At 33.8% G+C, this 15524-nt stretch overlaps 1 protein-coding gene across 1 annotated transcript in view; it reads left to right on the forward strand.

The window, feature by feature from the left end:
* LOC106882236 (uncharacterized) overlaps window positions 1–15524 on the forward strand; it is a 64717-nt gene that overhangs the window by 38749 nt on the left and 10444 nt on the right. Inside the window, exons 9-11 of the mRNA XM_014932840.3 lie at window positions 2161–2249; window positions 6072–6153; window positions 12512–12600. Coding sequence (XP_014788326.1) covers window positions 2161–2249; window positions 6072–6153; window positions 12512–12600 — 260 coding nt within the window. The remainder of the gene's footprint in view (window positions 1–2160; window positions 2250–6071; window positions 6154–12511; window positions 12601–15524) is intronic.

A 15524-nucleotide genomic window follows, 5' to 3' on the forward strand; every position in this document is an offset into this window, starting at 1 on the left:
ATTAATAACTGTCATCAATCATAAATGGGCCCATTCTTTTCAAAAACTCTTCACTTAGTAAAACATTTTTCTAACTTGCACTTTTTGAGATAAGAGTCAGGGAAGCATTTTTCCATTTTTCCATTTTTTTTTTTATATGCTTACAAAAAATGTTAACATTTCAATTTATAGGCATATGTTAGACTTATGAATGTGGCATTTAAAAAATAAACACAAGATCAACAATATTGCCTTGGTGCAGCAGCTGATGTACTGAGAGAGAGTGAAAGAGCTAAGACTTTTGGAGAGAAGGCATAAATGATATGCAGTGATATGTATATATTGAAGATCCTGGAAGGTCTATCACCCAACTTTGGAATTGAAAGCTATACCAATCACCAGACTGGATGCCACTGCACAGTACCAAAGATTTAACCTTCTCCATCCAAAGTAACAACCCGATACTGTAATAGTTTAGAATTCAAAAGCCCACAACTTTTCAAAACTTTACTTAAAAGCCTCAGTTATCTATGGTGTGTAGCAGTGGGTGTGTTCAAAGAACAATTGTGCAAATTTTTATCTGATATACCAGATGAACCCACATCACATCAACAAATGCAAAGAAGGGCAGCTCTGTCCAACTCACTACTTAACTGGACCAATTCCTGAGACAAAGCCAGAAAATTAGTTTAAAATAATCAAGAGTGAAAGCTAATATCTGTGCTCCATCATGGCCTGAAACCAATGAGAGACTAATAGAACAAAGTACTACATATTTCTCCTTATTCTATAGTTTATCACATAATTGATATGTCAAGTGCAGTATTTCTAGAGATTGATTAAGTATCCCACTGCACCACTTATGTTACCTCTGCCTTCATAATGCTAAATACTTTGAGCTTTTGATTTTACTTTCATGCTTTTAATTTTACTGTCATGCTGTTCTCTTGTCAGTATAAAAACCTCTCTTAAGTGTAATGAGTTTATCTAGAGGTTTGAACTTGCAGTCATTTGTACAAAATTTACACATGACTCTAAGAAATTGATATTATCTAAGGATATCATTTCTACATTGAACATGCATTATATATAAAATATTTCTTATCAATTATTGATGTATAATTAGCTCTGCAAATCGTTAACAATACCCACGGCTTTATATGCCACTATAAACATACAAAGGATTCTTAGTCAAGCAAGGTACTTAACTTTACTATCTACCTTGTTGTGTAAAATACCATGGAGAGTTAAATTGGAGACACAATACAATGGATATGTTTTAACAGATGATTACAAATATTTTTATGTTCCACTGAGAAGAATATAAGTTCTAAAATTGCAATTCACCTCCTACTAAGGATAAAATCCTCAAGAGAATAGAGAAATTACAGTGGTGAGAAAACTTTCGAATCTAGTTTATTTCTACAATGAATTGTATAATGGTGCAATTTTTCAATGGCAGTTATTGCATTTCATCCATGGACTTTTTCCTTAAAGAAATCTGTTTACTTTTTGTTGAAGAGTTCTCCAGATAAACTAACTACAGTGTTTGTAGGAATTAATTTTTGTTCCTCAATTTATCAAATAATTATCTGAGTATATTAAATATTTCATCAGGATATTGCCATCAATCTTAAATTATGCTTATCAGAACAGTAGTATGCTTCAATTAGTAGAAAAATAATTGATCACTAAACCTAAAGACATTCAGTATTTAATTTTGTCCTGATGCTGTTGTGGATGGTATTTCATTCTCACTTCTCTGAAAATTGATACAGCAAGAACATGACATCTTCTGGAGGAAATTATGCCATGTATTGTAGCCTAAAATTATTTAGTTTTAAATGAATATAAGATATTATTTTCCTCTTTTGAAATGGTACATTGTTGAAATGGTACATTTACATTGCTATTCTTTTATAATAATCCTATTTGTGCACACTTATTCTATTCACTGATAACTTCTATTCACTATTAACAATATTTAACTTCTGGAATGGGCACAAAGTCACAAATATTTAGGGGGAAAGTACAGTTGTATGAATCACACCTACTACATGGCAAGTACTTGTCAGATTCAGAAGATGCAGTCAGGTCCTTTGTTCTCAGCATTACTATTTCTTCTAATCTTTTGTAAAATAAAATCTTAAATTTCTATTTTAATTGCAATATATTTTTTAGTAAATTGAAATCATATAAATCAAGATTAGAAACACGGAATTGCAACATGTCAAGCGACATGGAAATAGAATACAAGAAATTAAAATGTGGTAAGCTTCTAAGCATTTAAATAAAATTCACTTTTTTTATTTGATGATGGAGTAACTGATGTCTTGCATTCACTTCCATAAATCACTAATCTCTCACTCTGTTTTGAGAACTCACTTTATAATAATATTCAGGAAACATCATAATAATCATACAATTTTAGTTATATTGAGCCTACATAGCACTTCTTCAAATATATCAATTTAAAAGTTAATTTTTTTCACATTAGATACAAATAATATGCTCACAAGTTTTTTTTTAAAGATGAAGTAAGAGGAAGCACAAAATAATACAGTTTATTTTTTATATAAATTCTAGACAACATGATGTATCTCTCAATAAATAAAACTCAAAACATATTAATGACATTTCAATACAGACAGCAAATCATCCCCTATTAATAATCAACATTCTGTTTTTCATCAAGTACAAAATATGTAACTAATATAGAAGATGGGAAAATTTGTAACATCTGTAGGATCTGAATACCTCATATACTATAAACAGTATAGCTGTAGTTAAACACTACATCAATGTGACATCACAACTTTTGAACAACAAAATCAGTACACTTAGATTAAGTGACTACAATGGAATACCAGTTACTTATCAACAGGGACCTCACTTCACACAGTGTTCAGGATATTCCATTATATATATCTAATGTAGAAGACAGAAAAAGTTGTGAAACTGTCAATGAGATTCAAATATCACATCTACAGTAAACCACATAGTTAGCTTTGGTGCAGCTAACCACTATAACATAGTGATATTACAATATTTCACCCATCTAAATTAGTAGACTTTAATTTAGTAGTTGCAATGATATACTAGTAATCTTTCAATAAAGATTTTAATCCACACAGTAGCCAAGATATAATATAAATCACATACCTTAATGTCAGAAAGAACAGAAAGTGAATGAAGAATTTTCATAAGAGTTCAGGGCGGTCTATTTGTTCAAGTGGTTATCATTAATTCCATTATTGGCAAGACAAAGTCACCAACCTTCAAGTTCTTAAAATGTTAAATTGTCTGAAAGTTCTGAGCATTTCTAAGCTAAATCTTTTAATACCTCATTGAACACACCTGAAACGTAACACAGTTAAAGCTTTGGTGTTGCTTGAAGTAGTAGGGCATCTCTTCTTTGTTCCTGACTAAAGATAGATTTATCTGTCATTCTGGTTACCCTTTATTGACATTTGAAATGGATAGCCAAAAATTTCATATTTGCGTTGTAATGCTTTTCTGTTTTAAAAAAGGAGAAAGTTTTGCGAAAACTTGCAAAAGCAATTGTGAAGTTTATGGGGATGATGTTGTAGGTGAATCAAATGTTTGAGGATGGTTTGCAAAATTTAAAGCTGGAGAATATAGCTTGGAAGATGACAGTCACAGTGGAAGACCTTCAAAATTGGAAGATGTTTTGAAGGCAAAAATCAAAGAAAACTCAAATATCACGACTAAAGAACTTGCAGAGGAGTTGGAAGTTTCTAAAAGTACAGCTCATGAACATCTAGTGAAGCTAGAATACATTTCTCACTGCAATGTATGGGTTCCTCACAAACTCTCAGAAAAGAATTGGACCAGTATTCCATTTGTGATATGCTTTTGAAACGGAATGAAAGCATGATTTTTTGAAACAACTTGTGACTGGAGATGAAAAATGGATTGTGTATGAAAACGTACTGTGAAAAAGATTCTGGGGTTTGTGTAAGGATCCCTCAAAACAGCAATCAAAGACAAATATCCATGCCAGAAAGCTCCCACAAAACCAGATCATTAATTCTGATGTCTCATATGAACGTTAGGCATTTAAAATTAAAATCACTTAGATATGTGAATTGCTATGATGAAAAAATCAGTTAGTTTAAAATGACAAGATTGGTGTTTTGTAGAATCTGGGAGCAGAAAAAATTCTCAGTAGCTGTTGAAGGCAACTTATTCATGCAACATATCCCATTGAAATTGAATGACAAGCATTAATTTCTTTTCACTAATCATAAAAAAATCAAAGAATTGAAGCCTGAGATGACCGACAGGAAAAGGGTGATGTTTCAACAAGACAATGCCAGACCACATGTCTTTGGCTACTCAAACAAAGTTACATGAACTTGGCTGGGATCTCTTACCCCTTCCATCATATTCTCCTGACATTGCACCAACCAGATACCACTTGCTTTTGTCTCTACAGAACTCAAGGAAAAACATTTAACAATTTAGATGGAGTCAAAATGCATCTAGATAACTTTTTTCTTCAAAACCAGTCAAATTTTATGCTAGTGGAATATTTAAGTTGCCTGACAGATGGGCAAAGGTCATTAATAATAATGGAAATTATTTCATTGAATACAATTTAGTGAAAGGTTAATTATTTATATCCCATTTTTGTATATTAAAAATGCTCGGAACTTTCCAGACAACCTAATAGTTAATATTACGCGTATAAAAGCAATACTTATAGAACTTTAATTTACTCATCAAATAATGATGAATGATCATCTAACACTGATAAAATATTATATTTCTGAAAATATTACATTGAGTTGGAATAAAGTTTGTACCATTTTTTCATTTGGTGGGGTTTAAACACAATGATTTTGTTTTTCATGCGGCAGAAGCATGACACATATTTTATGAAAGATGGCATTTCAACACAACTTTTTTATATAACTACTGTGTACAAAGTTTATTTCTATTATTTCTATGTTAAAAGGTAAAACAGAAGAAAATAAGTTATATTTTGTCATTTACCATTCTCTTGCTCCCAGAAAGAAAAAAATCCTGTACAAACAGCTAACAAGATATGTGAAGTTTATGACGATGGTTCCATATGTGAGAGGACTGTTCACAACAGAAGTCGTACACTAGGCTTAGGAGTGGAAATTTTGATCTGAAAGACTGTAAATGTTCAAGCCAGCCTAAATATTGAAATATTAATAAAACAAATCCAGGTTGCATAAATCAGGACATCACAAAGCTACTCCATGTCTCATATGAACGTTAGGCATTTAAAATTAAAATCACTTAGATATGTGAATTGCTATGATGAAAAAATCAGTTAGTTTAAAATGACAAGATTGGTGTTTTGTAGAATCTGGGAGCAGAAAAAATTCTCAGTAGCTGTTGAAGGCAACTTATTCATGCAACATATCCCATTGAAATTGAATGACAAGCATTAATTTCTTTTCACTAATCATAAAATCAATTTCCATGGGGAAGACAATATTCTAGTGATTCTCCCCAAGTATACCATTTGTGATTACTTATGGGCCTCTTAAAAAGAAGACACTAATGCACTTTACTGGTGCCATAATGAATATATTGAATAATGCAAAATTGTGGTTTCATTTTGAACTTAATATGAAGACTCTATACTTTAGTTTAAGTAGTAAATGGTATGAAAAGTGCAACATTAGGATGCATAATGTAACATTGGTGTCTTTTTCAAGTGGATATTAGTAAAGTACTGTAAAGGAAGTGCGCTAACATTAACATCTCTTGACAATCAAAACAATGTCACAGTCTGAACTTGCAGCAGCTTACCTTATTTTCTAAGGTTCTTACAACATAAAAACCAAATAAAAATATTTCTAATTTGAAAGAAATTGTTCCTATTGTAGCTTAAAGTGCCATTGTTACTGTTCCAATTTGAATTTAATTTTTTTGGTGTCTTGTTCAAATTGTTTCATTTTATGTACAATATAAATACTCTTAGGAAATGTAGACATGTCACATTTTTACGATTTTTGTCTTTAAAATATGCTTGTTACCACTTTTACAGTCTTATCATTTGTTTCATGTTATTTCTACATTCTTTTTGTCAGATACAGACTCTCCTTGCAAGAAAGGCTACATGGCATGCCACGTATTTGTGAATGGAAGGAGTACTAGAAAAGAAAATTGCAAGTGTGTATTTCAATTATTGTTACTATATGATACTTAACAGGAAATCAGCTAACAGGATTAAACTTGTCCATATTATAAGAATAAAATCCTCATTGCTGCTCAGTCCGAGTTAGCTCAGGTAGTGCAACTGCAATAGCAATTTATGATATCAGTTGAATTACATACACAGAACACAAGCAAATGTTTGCTCAAAATGTACTTCAAAGTGAAGTTGTATGTAGTTTTTCAATCATTTGTTTGAAGATTGTTTAATATGAACAACAGGGAGATCAATGCACATATCTCCTTCGGATCTGCCTGAACTGGATAATCAGGGAACTGAGATTAGTAAGGTTAATGCATAGCTTGAGTTTTCAAATGTTAGTAGCAGTAGGGAAAATTTGAGAAGAGGAGAAACTGTATTTATATACTCAAAGAGAATGTGCATTTTAATAGTTTAATTAACACTAAAATTAATACGTTAAGTGATAGCTGGTAGAGCTAAGCTGGAAAAATAGAAAGCAAGCAAGTGAAAGGTAATTCAGAGAAATTTGTGTTAGAAGTCAAACTAAAGTCGAAGACATGGCAAATATAATAAAGTTGGCTTAAGAGATATTTCAAAGCAACTCCTCCAGATTAAGTAGGAAACAAAATTGAAATAACACAAAGTTTGTAGAGTTGAGTAAGTCATTTGAATTTGGTTATTTTGGTAAATTTAAGTCACTGTCATATATTTAGTGACGGTCCAGAAAATGCATGATTTGAACAAACAAGGAGTTCCCAGGTGAGTTGTGACATTTACATGTTTTGGTTTCAGTGTATGTTAGATATAATAGTCTGTTAAACCAATGAGGAGCACAAGTGGATAGCAGAGAAGTTTAAAATAGGAGGTAGAGAAAAGGTCAGTGTTCTTGGTAAGTCAGCTGAATGGTTATAGATACTAATAAAAAAAAAAACATCATATCATTTCATAGTATTAGAATTATAAGCTCCAATTTAGGACAATTTAAGACAAGTCAAAAGCTTCCCATGTTCATCTCAAATAGCTGCTTACATTGCATAATATTATTAACATAAAAATCTTCCTAATTAATCTATTATATAATCTAATGACATAATGCTTTAAACAAATGCTCTCTAAGTTATAGAACATAATCGAGAATATAATCTATTATTCACAAACTATAAAATGGAATCAAAGATCTAATCCATTACAACTACAACAGTTATTCACAATGCATAAATATTTTAAATTTAATGTGCTTTCACACACATACATACATCCTTCTTTATTTTTCTTTTCCTTGTTTTAGTCATTGGACAGAGGTCATGCTGAGGCACTGCCTTGAAGGACTTAGTCAAAGAAATCAAACCTAATATTTATTCTTAAATCTGAAATTTATTCTATCAGGCTCTTTTGCCAAACCACTAAGTTACAGGGATGCAAACAAACTAATAAGAAATCTGAAGCAATTGTGGAGGACAAATGCAAACAAAAAGACACACTCAAAGATATATATACACATGCATACGTACAAACACACTCACATGTACACACACACACACACAAACACACATACACACACACATACACATACACATACACACATATATACAATAGGCTTTCACACAATTTAAATCTACCAAATTCACCACAAGGTGTTGAATGACCCAAGGCTAAAGTAGAAGGCATTTACCAAAGGTGTACAGTGGGACGGAGCCCAAAACCATGATGGAATGGGTGCTCAGCATCATTGGTGGATAAATATTCCTTATTTGTGGATAAACAAAGCATTGTTAATTCAAGTTCACAAATCAAGTACACAAACACAGATACACACACACACATATACACACAACACACATATATGTATGTATGTATGTATGCATGCAAGCATGCATGTATGTATGTATGCATGTATGTATATATAATTTTAATGATAGTGACTGAGATAGTGACTAAATTGTATTCAGATGGTAGTTTATATATGCAGGTCTTTCTAGACATGGCTGGCATTTAGCACAATGCAGAAGAAGTTAGTTCGCATATTAAAACGTTTGGTGAGGACGTTTGATTATTGCCTTAGTTGGGAGGATAAAAAAAGTATGATGAAGAAAGGAGTAAGATGGATGTGAATATGTGAAAAAAGAAGAGTAAGTTGAAGTGCTGTTGTTGGCACTCCGTCGCTTACGACGTCGGGGGTTCCAGTTGATCCGATCAACGGAACAGCCTGTTCGTGAAATTAACGTGCAAGTGGCTGAGCACTCCACAGACACGTGTACCCTTAACGTAGTTCTCGGGGATATTCAGCGTGACACAGTGTGACAAGGCTGACCCTTTGAATTACAGGCACAAGAGAAACAGGAAGTAAGAGTGAGAGAAAGTTGTGGTTAAAGAGTACAGCAGGGTTCGCCACCATCCCCTGCCGGAGCCTCGCGGAATTTTACGTGTTTTCGCTCAATAAACACTCACAACGCCCGATCTGGGAATCGAAACCACGAATCTATGACCGCAGATCCACTGCCCTAACCACTGGGCCATTACGCCTCCACATGTTGAAGTGGATGAAAAGGTAGAAAAGGCAGAAAAAATTAATAGAAAAAGCAACAAACAATGGTTGCACAAAGAGATGTAGGAGTAAATCAAATATTTGCTTTGTTCTAAATAGGATAAAGTTTAATTAAGAAGAGGCATAATGTATATAAATGTATCTAAAAACTCCTCACCACACACACATGCACATATACACACATAACAAACAGAAACCAGGTATGGCATTCAAGACTCTATAGAAAATACACATGTTTCAATAATTTACCATCATAATTGCATGACACTCGTAGATACATTACACAATGTTGCAAACAAATCATCTTTGTCATGCAACAGATACTATAACAAGTATTGAAGGCACGATATATATTCTGTTATGCAAATTATCAACAACCTTATGTGCTACACAACGTTACAGGAGACAGAGCATCCAAACCATAGTTATTTGAGTCCAAACATATGATAAAAAATAGATGCTAAAAAAACCCTATCACCAATAATAATAATAATCCTTTCTACTATAAGAACAAGGCCTGAAATTTGATAGGAGGGAATTAGCCGATTATAGACTCCTCTGCTCAACTGGTACTTATTTCGTCAACCCTGAAACGATGAAAGGCAAAGTTGGTATCAAGGGAATGTGACCTCGAATATAAAGACAAATAAAATGTCACTAAACATTTCGTCTGATATACCAACGATTCTGCAAACTCACAGCCTTAATAACAACAATAATAATCCTTTCTACTATAAGCAAAAGGCCTGAAATTTTCGTGAAAGGGGTCAGTCGATTACATCGACCTCAGTGTGTAACTGGTGCTTATTTAATCAACCCCGAAAGGATGAAAGGTAAAGTCAACCTCGGCGGAATTTGAACTCAGAACGTTACGGCAGACGAAATACCGCTAAGCATTTTCTCCCGGTGTGCCAAAGATTCTGCCAGCTCGCCGCTTTTACAACAATAATAATAAGGACAATACCAAATAGCGCAGGACCATTCAGAGTCCTTAATAAATTAGGGTAAACAGCTGAGGCTGGTTGATGGCCTATTGTGAAGTTAAATTTTAAACGAACAAAGAAACTGTTAGTAGATAGAGACAGGGTTGATATAAACACACACATCTATACACACACATACACGCAAACAAACGTTCACATATCCACATCCGTATATACACACACTCACACATTCACATATACACGCATGCATCCATATACACATATATAAACACGGGCACACTACATACACTATACAGAGATTTATAAATATTACAGGTGCAGGTGTGGGTATTCAGTAAGAAGCTTGCTTCTTAACCACATGGTTACGGGTTCAGTGGTACTGCGTGCCTCCTTGAGCAAGTGTCTTTTACTATCGCTTCCTTCGAGCCGACAAAAGCTTTGTGAGTGGATTTGGTATACGGAAACTGAAAGAAGCCCTATATATATATATATATATATATATATATATATATATATATATATATAGCAATGAGAAAATGGAGGAGAATATGCGGTATCCATCGACTTGCAGACAGTGTATTCCGTTGATTAATTTGTTTATTTTATAACTAAAACGAGATAAACCACAATATACAGATGCTTATGACATACCATGTCATATTAACAATTAAGGTTACAAATATAAAGTACATTTAGCAATTGGAGAATGTACAGAAACTTACAGCTGTTTCGGCCTAGCGTTGGCATGCCCCATTCTATCTCTATACCTCCTGTGCGCCGGAGTAATTAGCAGATGAAATGATGTAATGGAGGTACATGCATGATTCGCTAAGCCTCTTCAGAGATTTACAAAATTCAATACAAATATAAAATAAAAATAAGAATAAAGTAAAAATAAAAATAAATGAAAGATGAAAATATAAAAATATAAGGCACATAAAAGCCTACAAACAGTATATAAAACCATATAAATAGTTATAAACACTCCAAAACACATGCTTGTGCCTGTGTACATAACCATACGTAGATATCTATGGATACAAAAGCATAGATAGATGAGTACATATGTGTGTCCAGATGTACGTCAACAGTCACTGTCACCACATGTGAGGGGGAAATATACATATATATATATATATATATATATATATATATATATATGTCCCCTCACACATACGTACATACATACATATAATTATACACAAATATTCCCATACGTACATGATCCCTGGTATGAACGTTATTCATTGCGTTTTGAAAGCTGTTTATGTTAAAATTTGTTGGGTGCGTGCGTGTCAGTTCTGTATGTGGCGGATGGGTCTATGTGGAAGTTATTTCTAGAGGAGTTATTGATACTCTAATAGTAATAATAATAATAATGATGATGATAACAACAACAACAACAACAGCAGCAACAATAGTAACAATAATAATAATAATATGCCAACTTTTTGAACTTTGTGATGAGGTACTCCGTTATTCTTCCTATGGAGAAGATCAGGTCATTCCAGTAGTGGGCATTAGATAGATAGATAGATAGATAGATAGATAGATAGATAGATAGATAGATGTATATGTGCGTGTGTGTGTGTGTGTGTAAATGTATATGTACATATTTTTATAGACATACATACATTATATACATATATATATATATACAGACTCAAACACACACACTTATATACACATTCATACACGCATATAAGTGCGTACGTGTGTGCATTATGTACAGAATTCAAATTCTAGTGTGTTAGATGCAGTAATCTCTTCACTGGAACAGTGTGTTTATGTCCAGCCATATGCACTTTTCTCTGATACAAAAAATAAGAACATAGTAAGCATATCAATAGTTGTTAAAATTTAGCAAAATTATATTGGTTTCAAATTCTGAGAGTTCGAAGGCTCTGACAAGGCTCAGAGTAGGAATAGTTTGGTGTTGTTGTTTGTTCCTTCTCGAGCCATGCCTGGCTCATAAGGGTCAATTTTCCGATTTCATTGGCGTATAGGTTCCCTACCTGGACGGGACACCGGTTCGTCGCAGATGGGCTGCTAGATGCAGGAGGGTAGAGTAAGAGAAAGTTGTGGCGAAAGAGTCAGCAGAAGTTCGCCATTACTTTCAGCTGGAGCCGCGTGGAGCTAAGGTGTTTTGCTCATAAACACACACATCACCAGGTCTGAGATTCGAACTCGTGATCCCTCGACCACGAGTCCGCTGCTCTAACCATTAGGCCATGTACCTCCACAGGTAGGTAACTTAAATTCAAAAATGGCAGTAATAAAACATTGTTGTGTAATTTGGAGAGTTTAATAAAAGACAAATTAAATAAATTGATATTGACTTTGAGGATTTTTACACATACGTATTATATACTCAATAATTTGCATTAAAATGAGTGTGAAGAACAGTTGAGAAGAGGAGAGGTGTTACTATAGTTTTCAAAGTTACTGTTTCATAGATCTTTTGAAAAAGAGTAAATTTTCAGCTGACAAAAAAAAAAAGATTTGTTAAAATGGCACAAGTTGTATAATGGTATTTTGTAAAGCAGCACTACAATTTATTTTTAACAATGTTGTATACTTTGATATAAACATCAGGACCAACTGTGCGAAGTAGCTATTGAAATGTATATATTTCTATTATTGGATTACATTCAACATCTATTTTGCCAACAACTGAAGTCTCCAAGATAAAGTGATCTGTTCATTATCGAAATGAACTGTATCTATGCTTGCTTTTATTACAAGCTCATTTCTATTAAGTAAAAAGTAACTAGCGATTAAAAGCTGATCAGAAATATAGTTTTTTAACCGACAGCTCCACAATTGTTTACTTTTGGATAAGAAATTTGTTTTATTACTTTACAGACAATTATCATTGGCCGTTCAATGTTCAAAGAATACTGTCTGTCCTACAGAACAGAAAATCTCTGATCAATACGCTTTTTATGGATGTGGTAAGTATTTCCTCTTTCAATGATATTTTTAATAACTCCAGGAAAATATTGTTTTTAAAAAATATTAATATCCAAGGCGGTGCCCCAGCATGACCGCAGTTAAATAATTGAAACAAATAAAAGATCAATGATAAAAATATTCCAGCAAAAAATATAATAAATTCAAATTCATATGAGTTATTAATATTGACTTCAAATCTTGGCACCAGGGCAGCAATTTTCAGGAGAAGGGGTAAATCGATTGCCTCGACACCATGTACTTAACTGGAACTTAATTTATTGACTCCGAAAGGATGACAAGTAAAGTCGAACTCAAGAGGTGAAGACGGACAAAATACCGCTAAATATTTTGCCCGACCTGCTAACGACCGTCAGTTACTGTTATCAGCTATATAAAAGTGACGAGCTGGAAGAATCGTTAGCACGCCAGACAAAATGTTCTGAGTTCAAATTCCGCCAATATCAACATTGCTTTACATCCTTTCGGAATCAATAAATTAATTACTAGTTGGGCACTGAGGTTGATTACACTAAAATCTGAAACCAATATTATCAAGAAATATCGCTTTAGCTATACTTAAGAGTAGTTATATGTAGCTTTTTGTCAAAATGCATCAGAAATGCATTTTCAACTAATTCTTCCTGTGCTCCTATGACTGAAGTACATTCATAAAAACCTAATAATGCCATTATGAAATATATATAAAAAAAAATTTATTCAGTTACTCTACATTGTTATTGGCACTCCGTCGCTTACGACGTTGAGGGTGAGGGTTCCAGTTGATTCGATCAACGGAACAGCCTGCTCGTGAAATTAACGTGCAAGTGACTGAGCACTCCACAGACACGTGTACCCTTAACGTAGTTCTCGGAGATATTCAGCGTGACACAGTGTGACAAGGCTGACCCTTTGAATTACAGGCACAACAGAAACAGGAAGTAAGAGTGAAAGAAATTTATGGTGAAAGAGTACAGCAGGGTTCGCCACCATCCCCTGCCGGAGCCTCGCGAAGCTTTAGGTGTTTTCGCTCAATAAACACTCACAACGCCCGGTCTGGGAATCGAAACCGCGATCCTATGACCGCGAGTCCGCTGCCCTAACCACTGGGCCATTGCGCCTCCAGAGTTACTCTACAGATATAGCACTGCATCCATTTGTGCCTTCTGATGCATTTTAGAAATAATATATATCTAAAGTTATATTAATGATGCGCTCTGTAGAAACATAAATTATATAAATTTTCTGAAGTTTCACTGACTCTTTACCAAAGGTGACTTTAATGTTATGAGTGTTTAATGGCTTAGACAGATTCAGCTTCTTTCTTATTCATTTTTCCGGTCCAAGAAACTTTGGGTTGCACTTCTATAAATCCTTCAAGGATAGCGTACATGTGGACGCAAACACCCCACATACAATATACTCATCATATATACTATATATATTCATCGTTGCTTTCTCGTCCATTTATCCGTGGATCAGAGTTTACTGAGGCAAATTTTCTACACCTGGATGCCATTCATGTCACAACCCCTCATCTGTTTCCAAGCAGGTGGCCAGACATGTTTTTACAGAAGATTGGAAATAACATTAGTTTACAACAATTTTATGATTTCAAGAGAAGAAAACACAAATATATATATATATATATATATATATATATTTATATATATATATATATATATATATATATATATATATATATATATATATATATATATATATATATATATATATATATATATATATATATATATATATATATATATATATATATATATATATATATATATATATATATATATATATATATATATATATATATACAGGCGTAGAAGTGGCTGTGTGGTAAGTAGCTTGCTTACCAACCACATGGTTCCGGGTTCATTCCCACTGCGTGGCATCTTGGGCAAGTGTCTTCTACTATAGCCTCGGGCCGACCAAAGCCTTGTGAGTGGCTTTGGTAGACGGAAACTGAAAGAAGCCTGTCGTATATATGTATATATATGTGTGTATATGTTTGTGTGTCTGTGTTTGTCCCCAACATTGCTTGACAACCGATGCTGGTGTGTTTACGTCCCCATAACTTAGCGGTTCGACAAAAGAGACCGATAGACTAAGTACTAGGCTTCCAAAGAATAAGTCCTGGAGTCAATTTGCTCGACTAAAGGCGGTGCTCCAGAGAATCCTAAAAAATCCAGGCCCCGGCATAAACGAGACCAAGAGTTGTAAATAGTACATAGCTGAACGGGTGAGGATACTGAAAGACTCCTTCGATCCGGGGAACATCCTTAACTGCAGAATGAAGGTCTTCGGACAATGGTTGCACTCCAGGAAATCACTGCTGGCCTACTGAGACCCACATGATAACAGGGTCATTTACGATTGACAACCAAAAGGAGACAATCTTCTGCTGTTGACAGAGTAATGAAGTCTTTCTCTTCCATTTTATTAAGAGACCACATGATAGAAAGGCCATAAGCCAACGAGTTTGGGATGTGACGATACGCTGTAAAGCTAAGCGCTTTATCGACATGAAACCAAGGGTAACCCCATAAACCGGCCTTATCTAACTTTATATAATATACTGCTCTGTAACTTAGAGTGTACTTCTATTTCGGATTTATGTTTTACCGACGATATATATATATATATATATATAAGATAAAAAAGAGTGAAAAACTACAGAAGGCTTGTGTTATATGGTTAAAGTATATATTTAAATCGTTATGTTAGAAAAATGTTATAAAATTTTGAGTATAGTAACATTGTTTTTGGAGAAATAACCGGTTTCGTATTTTCTTTTCAAATTTCTCACATTTCTCTACCTGTATCGTGTCATGTCTTCACTATGGTGTAAAATATGGAGTTCTAGATAGGGGAAGGTAATCAAGGATTTTTTCCGGTATAAGGGAGATAATAAGTG

The sequence above is a fragment of the Octopus bimaculoides genome, chromosome 6, assembly GCF_046866305.1.
Source record: "Octopus bimaculoides isolate indiv1 chromosome 6, ASM4686630v1, whole genome shotgun sequence".
NCBI lineage: Eukaryota > Metazoa > Mollusca > Cephalopoda > Octopoda > Octopodidae > Octopus > Octopus bimaculoides.